The 24,628-nt window shown below is 36.2% G+C and overlaps 1 protein-coding gene across 1 annotated transcript in view; it reads right to left on the bottom strand.

The window, feature by feature from the left end:
- Positions 1-9,709: 9,709 nt before the first annotated feature.
- FAM171B (family with sequence similarity 171 member B) overlaps positions 9,710-24,628 on the bottom strand; it is a 71,960-nt gene continuing 57,041 nt past the window's right edge. The window contains exons 5-8 of the mRNA XM_015110508.3: positions 24,230-24,400; positions 21,454-21,570; positions 14,389-14,512; positions 9,710-14,144 (exon numbers count right to left, since the gene is read on the bottom strand). Coding sequence (XP_014965994.3) covers positions 12,800-14,144; positions 14,389-14,512; positions 21,454-21,570; positions 24,230-24,400 — 1,757 coding nt within the window. The 3' untranslated portion in view covers positions 9,710-12,799. The remainder of the gene's footprint in view (positions 14,145-14,388; positions 14,513-21,453; positions 21,571-24,229; positions 24,401-24,628) is intronic.

The raw sequence follows: 24,628 nt of genomic DNA, 5'->3' as shown, positions 1-24,628 counted from the left end.
CTGGCTTTTTCTTAGTGAAAGGTATATCAACTTATCTTTTAAAATATAACAACTCTTAGGTTTATTAATCTCATCCATTATTTTCCTAGCTTCTATTTTTTCCTGGCCTGATCTTTATTATCTTCCTTATACAAATTTTTTCTTGGTTTGTTCTTGTTTTTTCAGACCCTTTTGGCGTAATGTTAGTTTGCGTATTTGGATTTTTTCCTTTATAATGTAGGCATTTACTGTTTTTGATGCATTCCACAAGCTTTCATATGTTTTGTTTCCATTTTATTTTGTATTAATATAATTTTTAATTTCTATTTAAATTTCCTTTTTTTTTTTTTTTTTTTTTTTGAGACAGAGTCTTTGCTCTTTTGCCCAGGCTGGAGTGCAGTGGCGTGATCTCGGCTCACTGCAAGCTCTGCCTTCTGGATTAACACCATTCTCCCACCTCGGCCTCCCGAGTAGCTGGGACTACAGGTGCCCACCACCACGCCCAGCTAATTTTTTGTATTTTTAGTAGAGACGGGGTTTCACCATGTTAACCAGGATGGTCTCGATCTCCTGATCTTGTGATCCACCCGCCTTGGCCTTCCAAAGTGCTGGGATTACAGGTGTAAGCCACCATGCCCGGCCTTAATTTCTTTTTTGATCCATTAGTTGATCAGAAACCTATTGCTTAATTTCCACATATTTATGAATTTTCCTATCTTCCTATCATTGCTTTTTAGTTTCATATTATTGTAGTTGAAAGAGATATTTGAGATGGTTTCAATCTTCTTAAATTTGTTTTGTTTTATGACACAACATATGATAAATCCTGGAGAATGTTTCATGTGTATTTGAGAAGGATATGTATTCTGCTGCTGTTAGATGGAATGATCTTTCTATATGTCTGCTAGGTTCCTTTGGTTTATCATTCAAGTCCACTTCATCCTTATTGATATTTTTTCTTTTTGGTATGGATAATATATCCGTTGTTGAAAGTAGAATATTAAATTCCCCCACTGTTATATTGCTGTGTATTTCTCCTTTGTGTTAATATCTGCCTATTATATTCAGATGATCTGATAGTAGGTGCCTATATATTTATAATTGTTATAACCTCTTGATAAATTGACATCTTTATTATATATGAACACTTTGTCTAATGCAGGCATTTACTACTACATTCGAATTTTATAGTTTTACAGTTTTTGACTTAGTCTTTTTTTTTCTTTTGTAAGTATAGGCACCCCTGCTCTCTTTGGTTATAATTTGCTTAGAATATCTTTTTTCATTCATTTACTTTCTATGTGTCCTCAAGCCTAAAGCGAGTATTTTGTACACAGAATGTTATTGGATCATATTTTTCAACTTATTAATTTTTTTTTATTTCAATAGGTTTTTGGAGAACAGGTGGTGTTTGGTTACATGAATAACTTCTTTAGTGATGATCTCTGAGATTTTGGTACACCAAACATTCAGGCAATGTACACTGTACCAGTGTGTAGTCTTTTAATCCTCTCCCTGCTCCCATCCTTACCTTAGGTCCCAAAAGTCCATTGCATTATTTCCACACCTTTGCATCCTCATAGCTTAGTTCCCACTTATGATTGAGAACATAAAATGTTTGGTTTTCCATTCCTGAGTTACTTCATTTAGAACAATGGTCTCCAGTTCCATCTAGATTTCTGCAAATGCCATTATTTCATTCCTTTTTATGGCTGAGTAGCATTCCATGGTATATATTGATATGATTTGGCTGTGTCTCCACCCAAATCTCATCTTGAATACCCACATGTTGTGGGAAAGACCTGGTGGGAGGTAACTGAATCATGGAGTAGGTCTTTCCCATGCCATTCTTGGGATAGTGAAAACGTTTCACAAGATCTGATGATTTTAAAAAATGAGAGGTTTCCCGCACAAGCTCTCTTTCTTTGCCTGCCACCATCCATGTAAGATATGACTTGCTCCTCTTTGCCTTCCACCATGATTTTGAGGCCTCACTAGTCACGTGGAACTGTAAGTCCATTAAATCTCTCTTTTTTTTTTTTTTTGTAAATCGTCCAGTCTCGATGTGTCTTTATCAGCAGTGTGAAAAGGAACTAATACGTATATACACCACAATTTATCCATTCATTGATGAGCATTTAGGCTGGTTTCATATATTTGCAATTGTGAATTGTGCTGCTATAAACATGCATTTGCAAGTATATGTTTTGTATAATACCTTCTTTTCCTCTGGGTAGACATCCAGGAATGGGATTGCTGGATCAAATGGTAGTTCTACTTTTAGTTCTTTAAGCAATCTCCACACTGTTTTCCATAGTAGAATGATTATTCCTTCAAATATGTTGACCAAACTTTTAGATTTCTCCTCAGGAGCAGTGATTATTCTTAGGTTTGTTCTTTTAACATAATCTCAAACTTCCTGAAGGTTTTGCTCATGTTTTAATTTTTATCTTTGTCCTTATTGGGTTGGGTTAATTCAAAAGCCTTGTCTTCAAGCTCTGATGTTCTTTTTTCTGCTTGTTCAATTCTATTGCTGAGACTTTCCAGTGGATTTTGCATTTCTCTAAGTATGTCCTTCATTTCCAGAAGTGACTGTTTTTTATTTATGCTGTTTATCTATTTTTCTATTCATATCCTGTGACATTAAAGTTTCTTTAAGTTTGTATTCACCTTTCTCTGGTGCCTTCTTGAGTAGCTTAAAAATCAACCTTCTGAATTATTCTGGCAATTCAGAGATTTCTTTTCAGTTTGGATCCATTGCTGGTGAGTTATTGTAATCTTTTGGGGGTGTTAAATAACCTTGTTTTTCCATCATTTCATAAACCAGAATTGTTTTTCTGGTTTCTTCTCATTTGGGTAGACTATGTCAGAGGGAAGATATGGTGCTCAAGAGCTGCTGTTCAGATTCTTTTGTCTTATGGGGATGTGGTGCTCTCCGCATTCCCCTAGGGATGGGGCTTTCTGAGAGCTCAACTAGAGTGATTGTTATTTCTCTTCTGGATCCAGCCACACAGCAGAGCTACTAGGCTCTGGGCTGGTTCTGTGGAGTGTCTGCAAAGAGTCCTGTGATGTGATCCATCTTCAGGTCTCTCAGTCATGGATACCAGAACCTGTTCCAATGCGTGTAGCAGGGGCGTGAAGTGGACTCTGTGAGAGTCCTTGGTTGTATTTTTGCTTAGTGTGCTGGTTTTGTGTTGGTTGGCCTCTGGCCAGGAGGTGGTGCTTTCAAGGGAGTATCAGCTGCAGTATTACAGGGAGTATATAAGCTTGCCCTAAGGTCATCTGGATAAGTATTTGGGTGTCTCAGGTGGTGGGTGGGCCACAGAGCTTCCAAGAAATTATGTCCTTTGTCTTTAGCTACCAGAGCAGGTAGAGAAAGACCATCAAGTAGGGGTGGGGTCTGGTGTGTCTGAGCTCAGACTCTCCTTGGGCAGGGCATGCTTCAGCTGTTGTGGGGGGTGGGGGCATGGTTCTCAGGCTGATGAAGTTACATTACCAGGGAGATTATGGCTGCTTCTGCCACATCATACAGGTCACCAGAGAAGTGGGGGAAAGCCAGGAGTGACAGGCCTTACCCAGCTCCCATACAGCTGGAAAAGCTGGTCTCGCTCCCACTGTGTCCCCCTAACCACACTGAGTTTATTTCCAGGCAGCCAGTGAGCAGGGCTGAGAACTTGCCCCAGGCTACAAGCCTGCCTTCTGAGAAAGTAAACAAGGCTTTCAGGTTTCAGGCCTCCCCAGCTTCTGCAGCTTCTATGTTCATATCTGTTCTCCAGGTCACTCCCTCCCCCAGTTTCTGTCCAGGAAACTTCACCTTCAGTTGAAATTGTTACAAAGTTCAGCTGAATGTTTCCTTTCCCCTCATCTTTCCCCATTTCCACTGCCAGCAAGGACCCCTATGAGATAAAGTCAGAAATGGCTTCCCTGGGGACTGAGAGGGCCCACAGGACCCCTCCCTGTGCTTCCTCTACCCCCATATTTTGCTCAGCTCTCTAAATTTGTCTCAGCTCCGGGTAACGTCAGATCCTTCTCCTGTGATCTGGACCTTCAGGTTTCCCAGGGAGGATGTGTGTTTGGGGGTGGATGTTCCCTCTTTTACACTTTGAATACTCACATTCTTTCGGCTGTCTCACAGAACCTGCAACAGCAAGCCGCTTCCTTCAAAGGGCCTGTGGAGTCTCTGATTTTCTTGGTATGTTACTGTACTAATTCTTGGAGCAAAAGTTCACAGTGTGAGCCTCCACACGCTGCTCTGAGTGGGAATTGGAAGTTAGTCCTGTCTCCTATCTGCCATTTCTTTCCAACTGAGATCATATTTTTTAATCCATTTAAACACTGTGTCTTTTGATTGGAAAATACATTCATTTGCATGTAAAGTAATAATCGATATGTAAGAACTTTTGCCATTTTGTTTACTAATTGTTTCATCATTCCTTTTTTCCATTATACCGTTCTTTTCTTCCTCCTTTGTAATTTGTTAAATTTTTAGAGTGCATGCTTTGACTTTTTTTTTAAATCTTTGTGTATTCACTAGAGGTTTATTTTTTCTTTGTGTTCACCACGGGACTTATATGAAACATCTTATAACATTCTATTTTGAACTGAAAACTTAAGTTCAATAGCATACAAAACCCACACTTCTACTTCTCTCCTCACCGCCTTTTAGGCTATTGATGTTACATTGTATATCTTTCTACTTTATTTATCAGCAAATTGTAGCTATAGTTATTTTTAATACTTTGGTCTTTTAACTTTTGTATAGAGTCAAAAGTCATTTACACACCATTATTACAGTATTAGAGTATACTGGATTTGACTAAATATTTACCTTTACCAGTGAATTTTGTACAGATGGTCCCCAACTTACATTGGTTTGACTTATAATTTTGTGACTTTATGATGGGTTTATTAGGATGTTTCCCCATTATAAGTTGAGAAACATTTGTACTTTCATACGTTTTCATGTTGCTATGTAGCATCCTTTTGTTTCAACTCTAAGAACTTCATTATTTCTGGTAAGGCAGGTCTACTGGTGATGACTTCTCTCAGGTTTTCTTTGTCAGGGAACGTCTCTCTGTCCTTCATATGTGAAGGACAGCTTTGCCATGTATAGTATTACTTGTTGATAGTTTGTTTTTTCTTTTTGCACTTTGAATATGTTCTCTCACTTCCCTTACAAGGGTTTCGTTGAAACCCTTACAAGGGTTTCGTTGAAAAGTCTGCTGATAGTCTTATGAAGGTTCCTTGTGTGTAATAAGACACTTTTCTCTTGGTGCTGTCAAGATGCTGTCTTTGATTTTTGAACATTTGATCATAATATGTCTCAGAATATTTTTCACTGGGTCTGATAGAGTTTGCATATTTGTCCCTGCCTAAATCTCATGTCGAATTGTAATTCTTAGACTAGTGGGAGGTGTTTGGATCATGGAGGTGAATCCCTTGTGGCTTAGTGCTGTTTTCATGATAGTGAGTGAGTTCTCACAAGGTCTGGTCACTTAAAAGTATGTGGCATGCCACCCCTGCTCCATTTTCTTTCTTTCTCTCTCTCTCTCTCTCTTTCTTTCTCCTACTTTCATCATGTGACAGGCCTGTTCCCCCTTCACCTTCTGGCATGATTGAAAGTTCCTTGAGGAGCTTCACCAGAAGCTGAGCAGATGCCAGCCCCATGCTTCCTGTAAAACGTGCAGAACCATTAGCCAATTAAGTCTATTTTCTTTATAAGTTACACAGTCTCAAGTATTTCTTTATAGCAATGTATGAACAGCCTAATACAGGGTCAATCTTGCTTAGGGGTTTTTGAGCTCCATGAATCTGGTTGTCTATAATCCTCTCAATATTTGGGAAGTTTTCAGCTACTATTTATTTAAATAAGTGTTCTTTAACTTTCTCTCTTCTTTCAGAAACTCCCATAATTAATAATATATTTGTATTTGGTGGTGTCCCATAAGTCTCTTATGCTTCCTTCATTCTTTTTCTTCCTACAATTGGGTAATTTCAACTTTTCTGTCTTCAAGTGCACTCAGACAACTAGCCCATCACCAGGTGCACAGACTGGTGTGGCTTCCTGTGGGTTTCTGGGAAGGCTTCCCCTGGGTCACTGGGTAGTTCTCTGGACAGGCAGTGTTGGCCCCAGCCCATAGATGAGAGGGACTTAAAACAGTTGCAGGGCTGCTTCAGGTTCCACAGCTGAGACTAAGTTTGACAGGTCTGCCTCCAGGAACTCAGACAAGCATGTCTCCCCCTGGGGACCTCATGGGGCAGGACTGCTTGCAGTCTGCAGCTGACAGAGCTGAAGACAAGTCTCTTAGCCATTTCAGGGTCCACAGGAAGAAACAAAGTCAGCAGGCCAGTCACTCAAGGCATAAATGGCATGACTTTACCTGGGTTCCTTGGTGGGTGATTGTGGTAGGAGGATCAAGGCCAAACATGGCTGCAACTGAGTTCTGAGGATGACAGGGCCATTTCCAGGTCTGGAACTGGGACCATAGCCTGTGAGATTTCTACATGGGCACAGTTCTACCCTCTAGAATGGCCTCACTAGGTCTTGAGCTCCAGTAGGGTTTCACAAACTCCTATCTGAATTCCAGAGCTCCCACAAAGGCACTTTTGCCTTTGTTGCTTGAGAGGATACAAGCAGGGGAGCTCCTATTTTACCATCTTGCTGATGTCACTCTCTCCCTTTCTCAAAACACTTCCAATTATTCCACTGAAAAAAAAAAAATCCATTATCATTCATCTAATTCATTACTCCATTAATCACTATTTTTTGAGTACATACTATAACAAAGGTACTGTTAAGAATTGGAGGAATTATAAAGCATGGTTTGTGTCCATAAGGATCTTGCGGTCTAAGAAGACAAACATAAGCAAGATATCAACATAACAATTTAGTACACACAATCAGGCAGTATTTGCTTTAGAAATGAAATGAGCTCATCTTGGGGCAGATGGAATTTTTGAAATTTCCTGATTCAGATTAGTTTCTTACTAAGGCTAATTTTAATAGTATCAAATCTCACCCTGACTTAAAAAAAGAAAAAGGCAGGAAAGGTCCCAATTTCAAGAAGAGTAAATATAGTTCTCTTATCACTAATTCATGACAGCTTGCTCTTATGTCTCATTATGAAAAAAGAAAATGATAGAACAGTAGCAAGGATTACTTTTTGAGAAACCAGAATTTCAGAAAACAGGTATGTGTTAAAGATTGTTATCATGAAATTCACTTTCAATATTCTTTTCTTGTCATTTAAACATTAAGAAAAAAAACTTATTCAGAGAAATAATTTTTCCGTTCCTTTTATAAGTATAAGCACTCCCTAAAAATAATTGGTAAAATCCTTAATTATAGATCTCGTCTACTTATTAACATCCTCTTCAATGGTCAATATTCACATCAATAGTGTTTTGTTAAATAATCCATGGAATAATGACAAGCAACTCTTTTAAAACTAAGAAATACTAAATTTTTAAAAGTAACAATGAGAAAATATTTGCAAAAGTATGTTTTTTTGTATTTTATGGACACAAACCTTTCAGAAATTACCTAAATCAGAAATCAGGGTTTTGCAATAGTCTTTATTATAAAATTTTGGATACTGAGTAGCTAATATTTTAAGTTAATTTTTTAAAGTATTTTTCTATGAAAAAATAATCTACATTATTGGACTGAAATATGGAGATATGTAAAATAAAAATTCTGAGATACTTACTCTACATTGCTTAGTAGCCACTATTACCCTTTCAGTATAGTATTTAGAAAAGGTTTCTAACTAAGCTGTTCAAGTGTAATAAGTCCAGAGACTCTTGGGAATGTAATTATCTTATTTGTTTTGAATCAGACTGTCTGCAGTTAGTCTAGTGTTTTAATAAGGTCTACAAGGATTAGAACTAGTCAACATATGAATTATGAAACCCCTAATCAACCTGAAGAACAGAAAAAAATCAACTCGTAGGAAAAATGTGGTACTCTTGCAAGACTGTGGAACACCATTCAGAACCATAGCAGGGGTAGACTTGAAAACCAGGAAATATAGTTTCAACGAAGAAAGGTTTTGTTACCTAGGGGGATAAAATAGCATATGCTTCTAAAGATGTGAACTTTCTTTTTAAAAAATAATCTGTGAGTTTACATCATCCTGTAAACTTTCCCAAAAGAAATAGGAAGCTATTCATCTACTATAGCTAACAAAGTGCAGAAATGTGTTATTGCAATATTTTAACAAACATCACAGGTAGTTTTAAAATGTAATCCTTTAGCTTACCTTTTTTGGAAAGAAAATAGTTATTTTTTTCTAAGACATGTACCATCATATACTTGATGAAAATGTTTTTCCATAATTTGTCATTGAGATTATTAGCTTTTCAGCATTTAATATGGCAAATTGTGGTTAACTTCTAGCCTATTTTCTTCTAGTCAAACTCTGAAGATGTTATGTTTTAAAAATCTTAATAGGCAGAAATCTACAGTCCTCAAACTGAGGCTCAAAATGAAAAAGACAAGTCAAAGAAAGAATATTTATTTTGATGGAGCAAACACATTCAAAACTAAGAAAATAGGGCAGTTTTCTCAGAAGAAATTAGCCCTCCAGTTGATTTAGAGAGAACTTACTAAGTAAGCTGTCTCATTGTGTATCCATCTATTAAGAAATCCACCTATAAAGAGAGGTCCACAAGGTGATTTCATGGGGCCTAGATAAAGAAACACTGTGGTGTAGTTTAAATATTTCTCCAACATTTACTTCAAGGAAAGGATCCCTGATTATCTGCCAGTTATTAAGTACCGAAAGGTGAATCGCTTTTGATAAACTTGTTAAAATGTCTCTTAATTCCATCCAACTACTTTTCTTACAGTTCTTACATCTCAGTCTTCCCATATTAGTTTCTCTTCTGAGATGAGAATGTGATGATCAGTTTGTGAACATCGTCTGTTTGGCAGCTGTTTCTGATTTATGTTTTGTTACAAACCAGTACCATGTGAGTTAGGGTCCCCTATGGCTCCTCCAGGGGCTGTATCATTTCTGATAAGACTAAGACTCTCTTAGATGGAGACCAGGCTCCCTAACAAAGGTAGCCATAGCTTGGCTAGCACATGCAGGGATCCGAGTGAAACTATTTATCATAAAGACAGTGCTGGAAATTACAATCTCTATTGGTGAGTGGATTCAGAGTCCAATTCCCATTAGGACTGACCCAAGCTATTTTTAGTACCATATTCATTTATAAAAGTTACAAGAAATGTCTAAAAACATGGCAGTCAAGATAATTCTACAAAGTATTCTAAAGTCCCCAAATACAAACTGCCTGAACTTAAATATTGTTCAACTGATTAAGCAGATAGGTTATTGGAGAGCTAACTCTTTAAATATAAACAGCCTTTATGTTATCATTTAGATTCAGGTTTAGAGTTCAAAGAATATTTTTAAAAGGGGTTGAGGGTTTACTGTATCATTTTCTCCCTTAGGTGTTTTGGGATTTGTAATTTATTTTAGATTTGATCAGATTGTCTTAAGTCTCCTCAGTGGATGGAAAACAATTTGTCTACACTCAGCTCTAACAGTAAAAATGGGAACTTTGGAGACATGAAGTATAAAGAAATATCAAGTTCATTATATAAACAAAAGGGGTTATTTTACTGTAGATGTAATAAGTAATAATTGAATATTTATTAGATTAAATGGCAATGTAGGGAGGAATGTTTTCTAGTTTACCAAAAATTAAACAATGCATCAAGCACATTTTAGATTTATTTTATTATTTTTAATGAACTATGTTTAACATTTTACAAATCTTCAGGTTGTTACAATTTTCAGCAGTAAATATAGTAGTAACAGCAATAAATACACCGAAATATGAGATTTCTCTGAAAGAATACAAAAAATAGAAACACCTGGAAATAAGAAGGCAAAATGTCAATTCTAGATCTGAAATAGAAATTAATACAGCTGAATTCCTTTACAATGCTGGTACATGGGAAAATGAGAAACTCATGCGCCTTATAAATGAATGTGTGACTTTGAGCTTCACCTTTCTGGGAAGTTTTGAGGGACATCATTTGACCCACAGATCTCTAAAACCCTATAATACATATCAATACCAGAGGATTCAAACACATAGTGGCCTGAAAATGATTGCCAAAGCAAAGAAGTGCTTTCATTCCTCAACATTTGTGATCTTTGTGGTATACTATGTATTATAAAAGGGCATAATCCCTATACAACTGCATAAAGTCATAAAAATTGATTTATAAAGTCTCAAGATCATAATATGTATTCAAAAATACATATAGCTGTGCTTTAGTAAATGAATCCATCAGTTAGTCGAGAGATAGTTTTGCCTTTAATATATATCCAAAGTATATACAATGGATCGACAAATGTTAACAATTTGTGACCAAAATCATCTAGGTTTATATTTGAAAAAACCTTAGTTTTCAATTTAAAAATTTAAGAAAGTTGTGAATATTGTTTATTATCACTTGGGTTAAGAAAAGGTAGATGGCTTCAGCTTTTTAACAGGAAATTTGTGAACTACTCACAAATGAGAAGTCACACTCTTTTGATCATTAGAAAAGATAAATTGCCTATAATTACCAATTGCGAACAGCATGTGCAGTGTAAAAATAATGTTTTATTCTGAAATCAAACAAGTAGTTCCAGAAAAGCCCTTGGGATACATCATCTCATTTCCCTTACACAAAAATGAATAAAATAAGTGGCATACCTGAATGGTATACCCTTACACCAATATGTGTATTTCATTACCAAGCTGAGATGAAACATTTTTATTTAAAGGTGGGAAAAATAAACACTTAAAATATAAAGTTTTGCTATATAGTTTCTGACTTCATTCCAACATAATTTATCATCAATATATACTGTATTCAAAAAACAAGAAATACTACTCACATGCAAAATTTATTGTTCCAACATGAAACACTAGGTCTATATTTTTAATAAAACTGCACATCTGTTTAATTTGGTTAACTGAAAGAAAATGCACACTTAAAAAAGATGTTATATCCTTCTACTAATGCAAGTCTATATCAAAGGCACTTCAGCAGAGCACTAACTTTAACCTTTTCCAAATCATTTTCATTCGTGCTGCTTTTGATGTATCTTTCTGTGTAAGACCAATAAGAAGCCTTCTCTAATTGTTATAAGCCTTATCACTTAAAAAAAAAAAAAAGAAAAGGAAGCCTATGTATTACCCAAAACATTTATTTCTTCTATGGATTGGAGTAATATATAGCAAATATTTACCTAGGGTCTTTATGTTCTTTGGGTTAACACAGAATGGTAGGAAGGTTATTTGACAGGTTAGATGTTGCAGAAGTTGCAGGAAAAAATTGCACATCTAGCTATAATTTTACTGAAGCAAATGGGCTATTTTGGTTCACTGAACTTGTTGACGGTCTCTATGTTGCTCCCATGTTGAATAGCAGGGAATGAAAAACAAAGCAATTTAGGATTTTTACCCCCACAAGGGAAAGGTGCTTCAGACATTTGCCTTCAGGGAAATTTTAAGAAAAATGGGATCAGTTGATTTTAATGAATAATGAGCTTTTTATTTTTAGGATGTATGAATGGTAATTGAGTTAATTAAAAAGTTGTTCACATTGAATGCTTGCTATGATGAAAAGAATATAGATATATTACTTACAAAACTGAAAAAAGAAGTTGCAAAGGCTATAAGTAACTTAGGGAAAAGCTTTTACTTTCCCCCTGAAATTGAAACTGTTTTTCTTAAACATTTTTTAAGCAAATCAATATCTGGATATACAACTACTATACTGAAGGTATTTTTGAGCCTCAGAAAAAATGGCATTTCTTTTTCTTCTCATCAACATTTAAGAAAAATAAATCAATGTTTATTTTTATCTCCACATATTTTATTTTAGTGTTCAAAAGAAACTTTCACATCATTTTTTAAAATTTCATAGCCTTTAAGTGACTGAGTTCAGGTTTTTAGAGTAGAAGAAATATATTAAAACCAATTTAGCCTAAAAGTATCAGTGAGCCTTAAATCAAAGTCATAGATTATTTTTTCAGATTTGTAAAAAGTTTTCCTTGACAGCTAAGCTTGCTTCATTGTTGAGGGGAAGAAAAAATAATTAATTTTTAAATAAAAATTGCCAAATTTCTAAATTACAAATTAATACCTTACTTATTTTGTGAAGTTATATCCAAAAACAACCAAAGAGCTGGTGTCTCCCTCTCTAATGACCAAGTAGCTTCTTGCTCATATTATATAAACGTAGGATTTACGTTTGGGATGATACAATACGCATGCTGTTTAAAGACCAAACAACATTTTCTTTGAGATAACTCCAGAGTAACATCAGTCCAAGTCATTTATCAAGTTATTTTTAAGTATAGGCAGAAGAGGACGTAATAGTAACATTTAAAAGAATATGATGCCTGAAGTCAGTTTTGTTTCTAAATGTTCCATGGGGTAGTCACCATGGCAGAGGCAACATTTTTGGAGGCAACTTGAGGAGTATATATTTCACTGTTTATTCTTAAGAGAGTCAAGGCCAAACTGGCTGGCCGAGCAACATTTTCAGAAAACTAACATCTTGATGCTATTTTACATTTTGAAAACTTGGATACTGTAATTCATTACCCAAAAATAAATGAATAGGCCAGAAAAAGCATTCCTTGGTATCTTTCTCTCTGATTACTGAATTACCATTTACTCTGCTTGAGACATGTCCAAGAACCATGAGATTGCTCAGTCTCAACTTCTTAAGTTCATACTGCAATTTACAACAAGAAGCAAGAATAAACGGCATGAGACAGCAGACACACAATCCCTGTTGGAGTTAATTTATGGGAATCAGTGGGCGTTCCTCTCGCTTCTTCCAGATGTTAGTCTTGCTATCTCTTTTGGCTAGTGGTGGTCTGCCCCTTCTTTTAGTGGGGGATGTATTAGCTTCAAAATCTTCAACAGTGCTTTTCCTTCCTAGGGACTCTTCCCCAGGGTGCTCCATAATCACTCCACTCCCTCCATCCAGGATGTGCCTTAAAGTTGGGTCCTCAGGGGAACAGACGGTGGTTCCACTCTCACTGCTGCTTAGGTCTAAATCTTCTAAGTAAAGGATCTTGGGCTGATGCATGCTTTTGATGAATGTTTTCTCCCTCTCGAGCTTTCTACTTGAGTGAAGCTCATTCAAGTCCACCCCAGAGTCCAGACTGGTGTCATTGCTCTGGGTTCTCTTGCCCTTTTTCAGGTCTATAAAGGAGTGCCTCACTTGCGCAACTGGCTTTCCATCAAGAGACACAAACCAGGCTCTGGGATGCGGGGAGGGCTTTCCTTTGGACAGCTCCAGGAGGGTCTGTTCTGAAATTCCTTGAAGTTCTGATGAAAATGGAGTCATGACAACAGCCTCATTTAGTGTTCCAGGAACAGAGACGGATTCCAGTAAACTGCTTGAATATCGGCTCCAATCTGAAGCTTGGGATGGCAAGCTCTGTTGACCTTCAAGTATGATATCCTCTTCCCTGGCATCTGGGGGCTGTGCATGAGAATGAATTGGCATTTTGGGCAAGGTCTGCGTAAAGTTCTCTCGATTTACTGGTTCCATCAGTTGGCCATAGACTAACTGTCCCTTTCTTGGCAAAGTAGCTGACTTAGCAGTATGTAGCTGTTCCGGCGTGGAGAAAAGGTCAGATGTTTGAAGAATGGCAATGGGCTGGCTGTAAATATGCATAAGCTGTTCAGGAATATGGGAACGCCCATAAGCCTCCTCATTACCTGTGAGATACCTCTTTTCATCTTGAGCATCACCTAGAGATGAAGATAGATTGTTGTTAATATGTTTAGGTTGTTTGGACCCTACACTGGGCTCCAAAGACTGTGTTGGGTTTCTTGAGTAATTATTTTGATTGACTGATAGAAATGCAACATCTTCATTGTAGATTTTAAAATCGTCCCGAGTTTTTACCATGGAAACTCTTTCTTCTGTTTCTGCCTTTGATGGTTCCTTTTTCTGAGGACTATATGAGGAGTTTTTGGCATTGAATAACTGTGACTTGTCCTCAGCTTTTAATGCAACTTTAACTGTACTGATATGATTTATGTGTGTTGTTGAAGTTGTCTGGTCTCTCTTGAGGACCTCAAGTTTAGTGATATTTCTTTCTCTTTTCTGTGGAGTACCACACTTATCCCTAGAGTAGAAGAGAAGGCAAAAACTATTTAAAAGTTATGACACAAATGGTTCATTTTTTAAAAATCACTCCACAATCTACACATCATATATGTGCAATGCTATTGTGAGATATGCAGATTAAAAATAAAGATATATTGTAAAATTAAATTTATTTCTACAAATAAACTTTTCAATGTACAGAATACACTGAAATGATACCATACCTTGATAATTTCTGTTTATAGCCATTAATATTTTCTTACCTGCAATAACAAAGTAGTACAGCAAAAAATCCAATGACAATGACTATTGTTCCTCCTAATATGGCTGTAAGAAATACTGTATGGTAGGCAGTTATGTCCTTGGAATCTTCATTTATACCTGAACCTACATGGTTCAATATAAACAAAGAGAAAATGTTATTTTAGATCAAATTCTCAACTATGTCACATGCTGGGTGAGGCACATTGAATAGGTTACACACTTTTATTTGTTTGCTCCCCTCCTATGACAGATTTCCCTATGGGTGAAGTAAACCTTCCCTATCTGTTGGCTTCATTGACTGACTCGCTTTAACCAATGAAATGTGAGCATATTAAATAAATTTGCATGGTATGGCTCTGCCCTCTTGCTCAAGCCTTCTAATATGTGAATAGCATATCCCAGAGAGTTTTCATTCCTTCAACCTGGCGTCTAGAATGAGAGTATCTGTTGAACTGAATGAAGCCAAGTCCAACAGTGTAGCAGACAACCTGAAACACTCATGAAATGTAAGTAGCAAATAAGTGTTTGATATCGTTAGCCACCGAGACAGCAGGGTTGTTTGTTACTGCAGCAATGGCTATGACAGAAGATGCTGAGATGCTGCTATAGAAAGCTTAAAACATACGACATTGGCTTCCAGGCCAGGCAGTGAGAAAACTGTTTCAACAGGCAGTAAAACTGGTGATCCAAGTAACAAAAAAATTGGTAAAATAAACTGGGAGAAAATATTTTTAACTAATTTGAGCTTTGTACAAAGAGATTTTAAGATAGAATGTTGATTATCAGCTGTATTTACTATTTTATTTAATCTTTAAAAATTTTAAAGACAAATTCAAAAAAAGGATTTACCAAAGCAAGCAGGGGTATAAAGAAATAGAATCCAAAAATTCTAAGACTTGAAGGATTAAGAGTTGCATCTCCTTCTACCTGGGCTCTAGAGTAAATGGAGCACAACTGACCCACTATCCTCCTGCTATGAGAACATACGTATAGGAATGGCATTGTGATAAGCTTTACTGCAGTAAAAGCTGACTAGGATGATTTCAACATAAAAATGAATGCTAGTGGTAAAAACACACATATTAAGACCAATGGAACAGAACAGAGAACCTATAAATAAATCCATACATCTATAGTGAACTCATTTTCAACAAAGATGCCAAGAACACATACTGGGGAAAGGACAGTCTCTTCAATACACAGTGCTGGGAAAACTGGATATCCTTATGCAGAAGAACGAAACTAGACTCTTATCTCTTAACCATATACAAAAATCAAATCAAAATAGATTAAAGACTTAAATCTAAGACCTCAAATTACAAAATCACCAAAAGAAAACACTGAGGAAACTCTCCAATAAATCTGGGCAAAGATTTATTGAGTAATATCCTGCAAGTACAGGTGACCAAAGCAAAAATGGGATAACATCAAAAGCTTCTGTAGAGCAAAACAAACAATCAACAAAGAGAAGAGACAACCCACAGAATGGGAGAAAATAATAACCAGAATATATAAGGAACTCAATTCAACAGGAAAAATTCTAATAATCCCATTAAAAAATGACTAGAAGACTTGAATAGAACACTTCTCAAAAAAAGACAAACAAATGGCAAACAGGTATATGAAAAGAAGCTCGACATATTTGATCAGAGAACTGCAAATCAAAACTACCATAAGATCATCTTATCCCCCCCAGTTCACATGACTTTTATCCAAAAGACAGGCAATAATGAATGCTGGTGAGGATGTAGAGAAAAGGGAACCCTCCTACACTGTTGGTGAGAATGTAAATTAATATAGTCACTATGGAGAACAATTAGGATGTTCCTCAAAAAAAATAGAGCTACCATATGACTCATCAACCCCACTGCTATATACCCAAAAGAAAGGAACTCAGTATATCAAAGAGATATCAGCACTCCCATATTCATTGCAGCACTGTTCACAGTAGCCAAGATTTGAAAATGACCTAAGTGTCTATCAACAGATGAATGGATAAAGGAAATGTGGCATATATACACAATGGAGTACTATTCAACCATAAAAAAGGATGTGATCCTGTCATCTGCAACAACATGAAAGGGAGTTTAGGACATTGTGTTAAGTGAAATAAGCTAGGCACAGAAAAATAGACTTTGCATGTTCTCATTCATCTGTGGGAGCTAAACACTAAAACAACTGGAAATTGAGGGTAGAATGATGGTTTACCAGAGGCTAGGAAGGGTAGTGTGGGGTTAGGGGAGAGTAGGGATGGTTAGTTAATTAGAATGAGTAAGATCTAGTATTTTGATGGTACAACAGAGTGAATACAGACGATAATTGTACATTTAAAAATAAAGAGTATAATTAAAACATTTATAACAAATAAATGCTTGAGGTGATAAATACCCCATTTATGTTGATGTGATTATTATGCATGATTATTTTGCATTGTATGCCTGTATTAAAATAGCTCATGTACCTGAGAAATATAAATACCTATTATGTACCCACAAAGATAAAACATTTAAAAACATGATAAAGATGAATGCTATTGGGCAGCTAATCTTGAGGTAATCTGCTTCAATATCACAAAGACTTCAATATCACAAAGCTCAAAAAGGTATATAATAAGTCTACTTATCAGTACCAATTATATTCTAATATGTATTCAGGGAGATAGGGTAAGAAGAGTGAGTGGTGGGGCAACTGGTTTCTGGTCATCTTTACCATGAGAAAACATCCAGAATGAGGCTCCCACCTGCACTGAGGACACTGAAGAATTTGAGGGACCACCACCTCTTTAATTTTATCTTTCAAATTTTGCACTAAAGATTTGGAGAAACAGTATTGCAGTTATGCATGTAGACTTTACAGCCAAAGTGTCTGAATTGGAACTCTCACCTCACCACTTATTTTTATTCAGTCTTGGGAAAGTTTCATTTCTTTTGTATCTACTTCCCCTATCTGTAGAGCAGTAACAGTTATTTAATCCTCAGCAGTTCACATGGGTTAGATATGAGTAAATACTTGTGAAACACTTAGACCAGTGCTTGGCTCATGATAAGCGCTCAGTTTTAGCTATACCACACTATTCTTGAATGAAGCTTTAAGGTTATATTAAAACGGGCACTCTACTATTGGCCATGATTTCACAGATGGTGACTGATCTATCTTATTTAATAGACAAACACAACACTGTACGATATGAAATTTTGTCAAACAAGAAATGAGAGTAACTTTCTGCTATCTGTAGATTTGTATGGAGGTTTGGTTTGATTATAACTGGGCATAAATGAGTTTGTTTCCAGAATGGAATAATGCTAACAACTCCACAGGAATCCAACAAAACTCACATTTGGAAACAGGATGTTGACATATTGAGTTTGCCCCAAATCCTATATGTATGGCAGTAGCAAGAGAATGCATCTGTCTGTGTGCATGCATGTCTAAAAGGAGTTAGGTAGAAAAACATTGTTTTTCATTCAAGTATATTTAAAATGCACATTTAAAACACTTGCTTATTAAACTGTACTCAACCACCTACTCTCCTACACCAATCTGAAAAATTAATCTCTTGCACTTAATATTTTTCCAAGGAATTCTAGAATTCTATTTAAACTTTAAAAAACAAATTAACCACATTTATAACTAAAGAAGCTCTGCAAACACTAGCTCATCATAGGCACAATTTTGAGATTTTATGTATCTTAAAATGTTTAAGGACATTAGGAATTGTGTCATAATCAACATATAGATATTTGGTCTCTGTCCCTAGTTTCTGGCACAGAGCTTATAAAACACTTGGAATTTCCTGAGCAACAGGGGTTCTAGGAGTGTCTTTTGTTCTATTATGTGGTCTTTGACCCTGTTTCCTAACATAGAGCTCCTAAATCCCTTGGAATTTTCTGGGTGTTGGGAGTATCTTTTGTTCTAACTTGACTCTGGGCGGGCTCATGCCTGGGGGCTGGTGACCAACAAGCCATGCTTAGAAGCTTGTAGCTTTCAGCACCACCCCTCATACTCCGGGAAGGAGAATGGCTGGAGATTAAGTTAATAATTGATCATGCCTGCACGAGGAAGCCTCCATCAACATCCCTCAAGTGTAGGGTGTGTAAAGCCTCTAGGTTGATAAACACATCCACGGGCCAGAAGGGTGATATACCCCAACTCTATGGGGGAAAAAGCTCCTGTACACAGGACCATTGCCCTATGTACCTTTTCATCTGCTCTTCATCCGTATCCTTTATCGTTTCCTTTATTACAAGCTGTTAAGTGTAAGTAAGTGTTCCCCTGATTTCTGTGAGCTACCACAGCAAATAATCAAACCTGAGGAGAGAATTGTGCAAACCCACCCATTTGAAGCCAAATCTGAGAACCTGCTGCTTGCAATGGGCACCTGAAATGGGGGCAGTCCTATGGGATTAAACCTTTAACCTGAGGGGTCTGATGCTAACTGTAAGTAGACAATGTCAGGACTGAATTGAATTATAGGATATAATCAACGTCCACTGAAAATTGGAGAATTGGTTGGTGTGTGGAAAGACCATGTGAAGACACCTTGAGAAAATGGCCATGTAGAAGCCAGGAAGAGACCTCACCAACCCTGACAGCACCTTGACCTTGGACAGTAGCCTCCAGACTGTGAGAACATAAATTTCTGTTAATAGCCAGTTACTACTCTGCAGTTATTTTGTTATGGCAGCCTGAGCAGACTAACACAATATCCAACTCTCCCAATTTAGAAACAAGAAAACTAATGCTCAGTTGGGTAAGTACCTATTTCAAGCTCACTCAGTTAATTACAGACAAAGTAAGGGCTATCATCAAGTTATCCATATTTCTAATGTAGTATTCCTTTGATTGATATGCTTGCAGAATAAATTCTTCAAAAGCATCACTAGAAGATCTCTAATTCAAACTAAACAAGAAGCCCCTACTTTTATTTTCGTACTCATCCAAACAACATCTTTTCCAATAAATAATCTGGAACAGAACTTCCACGTGGTTTTAGAAAATAATTTTGGCTTTTGTAATTCATAAAGCTATCTTACGTAATTCAGTTATTTTAGATATATTTTTAGTGTAAGTACATTTCTCTATAAAACTGAAATGCTCCATAGGTTATTTTTATTAAAAATGAAATGAGTTGTATGAAATTAGTTTTTCATCGATATTTCATTATAGTTGCAAATATAGAATGGGATAAGGCCAGACAGCTGGCAAGATTGTATGATATTTTGCATCATGAAAAGCAAAAGTAACCACCCTCTGGTTTCTGAATAAATAATCTTGTAAGCACTAAGTTCAAATAGAAATAAAAAGAACATTTCTCGTGATTATATATGGCTACCTAGTCCCAGCTTCTCAAGAGGCTGAAGTGGGAAGATCCAGAGTTTGAGCCCAGCCTGAGCAGGCAACATAGCAAGACCCAATCAAAAAAGAAAATTCAAACTTGCCAACACAGAATGAAAATAAAAATCAAACTTGATTTTAAAAATTAGAGAAAACCGATAGCCTTCAAAATAATAGATAGTTATAATAATGTTAGATGACAAAATGCTGCAGATAAACATATGTAAAATGCCATCCATGTTCTGGATCAGGGTAAGTACTAGGACTATTCCTAATCAGTATGAAATACCCAGGTAGCAACTACCCCTCAGCTGTGAGCCAAAACACTTGATAAACCAAAAGAATTATCTCTAATGCATGTATATCATAATCTTCAATCATGTAGTCAACTTTCACTCTAAAATCTTCACTAAAATAACACTAAACTTTTGCTTTGTTTTTAATCTGTAAAAACACAAACCTACAAAAATAAAGGAATATAAGCTATCATAATTGACTCATGAAAGCTGGTGGCAGGGAAAGCCAAGAAGCAATTTGATTTATGCCAACACATACCCAAAAGGCCCAGGGTAGCAGGCTGACAGTGCAACCAGTCTAGACTACTGCAGGTTAGAGAATTTTTCTTTTTTTCAAAATTTAATGGCTAAAATATGCAATGTTTGAATATTTTGAGGAATGTACACAACTTGAGATCAATGTAGGGTTTCCTGAGGTACAAATTACCTAGATAATTTGACAACATGTTAAATATAAGGAAATAAAATTCTCATTCTTCCTAGAATATGAACAGATCTTCCCTAGGGGACAATTCATGGTTTTGCTCCCCAGCCTCCATCTTCCTTCTGTTCAAAATGTCAGACCAATTTTCATTTAGTACGGGGGTGTCCAATCTTTTAGCTGCCTTGGGCCACACATAAAATACATTAATGATAGCTCATGAGCTCAAAAAAAAAAAAATCACAAAAAAACTCAATGTTTTTAGGAAGTTTACAAATTTGTATTGGGTCTCATTCAAAGCTGTCCTAGGTTGCATACAGCCTGTGGGCTGGGGGTTGAACAAGCTTGATTTAATACATCCTCAGTCTTTTCTTGAATGATGGTGTCTGCAGACTTCCAAGAGCCCTTCCTCTCCTCCTCAATCCCCACCAAGTAACATGTGTGCTCATGACCCAAAAGTGGGCCAATGGGATGATCATTCTTCAGCCCTAGAATGACCAGGAATAGTATAAGGAAAATATTGGAAAGGGCTGGAAAGGGTTGGAGCCAGCCACCACACAGCAGCAACCTGGCAAAGGTTGTCAAGCAGGCTGCTAACTAGGCCATCTGGCACGGCAAGGAGTCCTGCCTTTCAGCATGTGGTTCTTCAGCCTTCCCTGGGTTCCTGTGAACTCCCTACATCCTTCTAATATAGCATATTTTTAAATTACTCAAAGTATTTTTCTGTTGCTTGCAACCCAAAGCTCTGATTTGGACAGAATTTATTCATAAAAAAAAAGTAGACTAAGAAAATACTTGATTTGAACAAACTTCACTCTTCACAGATTCATCAGATATAACTATAAGAGACCTTATACACATGAAAAAAAAAAAAATGCTGAGATCAAGTTCCTATCCCATTGTCATACAGCTTGTAAGTGGCAGTGCTTAGAATAAAACTGAGGTCTGCTGCTATCAATTCCAGCAAGACTATTTGGATTATATGTTTTAATTACTTTCATATTTTACAATACCTCTAGTTCCTGGAAGTGGAGCTGCTATCCAGTAGCCCAAATGTGGTGCATCATATGTCCAGATTAAATGACTGTTATGTTCCTTGACCATTCCCCGACCATGATTTACCCAAGCACCTAAAAAGGAAGGTATGTAAAAAATACCAGTTAATTACAGTTATATATCTTAAGAACTGATGGTCATGCATAGAATACGTTATGGGACTTTTTCAAAGATTATGAAAACTGTGGCAATATATTATCATAGGCTAATAAATATCACATCATATTATAATATGGTATATACTGTAATAGAATAATTTGGATCATTTGTCATGACCAAAAAACACTGTAAATAAACTAAGGATGGCCAGGTGCAGTGGCTCAAGCCGGTAATCCCAGAACTTTGGGAGGCCAAGGCATGTGGATCACAAGGTCAGGTGTTCAAGACCAGTCTGGCCAACATGGTGAAACCCCGTCTCCATTAAAAACACAAAAATTATCAATTACGACACCTATTATTGTAATAGGTACTGAAATAAACTCACCTTAGAATCAGACCTTCAAAAAACTGGATCACTAAGCCTTAATCACAGAATTCGTGAAAAACTCATCTATTAATTTGGTGAGTTTTAAAATTAAAAAGTACTAAATTTTCACATTTTTGATATTAATACATGTTTTTGGCATACAAATTAAGAATTGTCATTCCAAAAACATTGTCATTTTATATTAAAACAAAATAGTTATTTTAAAAAAACACAAAAATTAGCCAGGCGTGGTGGTGCATGCCTGTAATCCCACATACTCAGGAGGCTGAGGCAGGAGAATCGCTTGAGCCTGGGAGGTGGAGGCTGCAGTGAGCTGAGAGTGTGCTACTGCACTCCAGCCTGGGTGACAGAGCAAGACTCTGTCTCAAAAAAAGAAAATAATAATAATAAAATAAACTAAGGACATAGACATACTTAGAAAAATCATGACTCTCCAGATTCTATTTAAACTGCATATTAAGATAGCTTGTATCACGTGTTCTGATATTCTGATTAAATATACTGTTTTATGGCCTTAATTTTTTACTAAATATTGTTTTCGTCTAGTACTGTTGATATTGTTCTTATAGAACTAGATCTTCTAAACTTTCAATAAATGTTACCTCATCCAGTAAAATTTGCTGTCAGAAGAAAAAAGAATTCAGTAAAACCTATACCTCTTATGAAGTTTTATTTATAAATAGCATAACAAAGCTATTTGAGTTTGGTGTATATTTGTATTATGGTTTATTGATTTATTATAGGGAATTATCTACAACATGTAAAAAAGTATTTTAATAAGGTAGAGAAACTTGAAAATGATGAGAATAATTTAATCTATTGCTTTTAAACAGTCCACAAGTGTTACATCAGTGATAAATCAATTCAAAAAATGTTGCCACTGAAAGGTACATTAGAGATAAATGCCTTGGCCAGAAAGAACAATCAGCAACCAGGGACTCAAACAACAGATATTCTTTTTTTAAGTGCCTTAACACAGCTTCCTCATTCAACAAATCAGGAAACTGAGGCCCAAATAAGTTAAATGACTTATTCCAAATAGTACTGCTGGTAAACAGACTAGACTCCTAATCTTAGAGTTTTTAATCTAATGATTTCAGTAGCATACTATCATGGTTATATAGTTTCCACTCTTTCTTTAAAACATAGATACATTACTGCTTATATTCTATAGTGAAAACATATGTGTTTTGGGGGTCTTATTACCCACATGAAATCCCATTTCAAGTCTCCTTTGAGGATCTATTGTGCCCTATTCTCCATCAACATGATCAGTATAGGGTTCTACCCCAGCTTCAACACGTGACTTGAAGTCTAAATAAATCTGTGCATTCAATTTGCAGGTCACAAAGACAGGTTCTAAGATGGGCATGCAAACTCCACTCTACAACTACAGTGAGTCCAAGGGCTTCTGCTATATATAGCTCCTAAGAAAATCTCTGCACTGGCCTTCAACCTGGCAAAGTATAACATTAGAGCACCTACAGCCTTCTTGTCACTCTGAAGGGAATTCCTATCCTAGAAAGGTGCTAATACAGAGCAAACAGATGGGAGTTGGGGAGGAGAGAAACCAAGCCCAAGCCCTGTGAAACTAACTAGACTGTACATGACTCACCCAAGGAAGTCCTACCTCTAAACTTTTCAGCTGTGGGCTGATCATTTTCCTTTTTCTTTTCTTTCTTTTTTTGGTAACTTACACTCCTACCTTATTTACATGGGAACCCATGAACAAAACAAAAGGAAGCTGAGGATGAAAATATACATATATTTCCAGCTGCTATTTAGGAGGCAAAACCCAGAGAACAAAACTAGTATCTAAGGGGTTTCTTTGGAAAAACAATTACTCTTTCTATCTCTTAATAACATAATGTTATTTTTTTTCATGAAACTAGCATACATTTCCCAATTGCCTTAAACCATGCTCTTAGATAGGTATTATGAGCTTATCAAAACAAAAGCAAACTTCTAAGAACAGAGATAATTTTAAAAAATTATTTCTACCTCAGAATGGTGGTGCTACAAAAAGGTAATGGAATGAATAAATAATGCTATTTTTTGACATGTGTATTCCCATCATTTCCCCAATAGTTGTATTATATTAAAGTGAGGTCAATTTTGGTCACTAACAAATACATTTGTGATGTTACTGAAAAACTAGAGCTGTATCAAGTTCTAAGATAAAATAGTCAGCTAGTCAATTGACAAATATGCAAAATATTCAGAATATTTTAAGCTAGCTCACATACCTGTGTTCATATCAAATGTCCAAGCAGGTATGCGATCCCCTGCACTTACATCATTCAGACGTAGAAGAGGAAGAGAAATCTGAATAGAGCCATTGACTTTTAGTTCTTTTCCTCCAGAATATATTTTCACACATATTGCAGCAAGAGGGGTCAATTCAATGTTTTCAAAACCTATAAAAGAGGACAGTTTATTAAAATCATATATAAACAGAAGTGGTAGTTACCTAATTATTATGGGTCTAAAATAAGTAGTTCCTCTATTTCACCAAGGGTTATCTATTTTAATATCAAATAGATACTGAATACACATTAAGGATTTTTAAAACGTAATTTTAAAATATTGTCTAAATATAGGCTATGCAATGTAACATAAATCAATATGAACCTAAGTTATCTAAG

Source organism: Macaca mulatta, chromosome 12 (genome assembly GCF_049350105.2).
Source record: "Macaca mulatta isolate MMU2019108-1 chromosome 12, T2T-MMU8v2.0, whole genome shotgun sequence".
NCBI classification, from domain to species: domain Eukaryota; kingdom Metazoa; phylum Chordata; class Mammalia; order Primates; family Cercopithecidae; genus Macaca; species Macaca mulatta.
The sequence above is the reverse complement of the archived record's forward strand: the minus strand, read 5'-3'. Positions and strand labels throughout refer to the sequence as shown.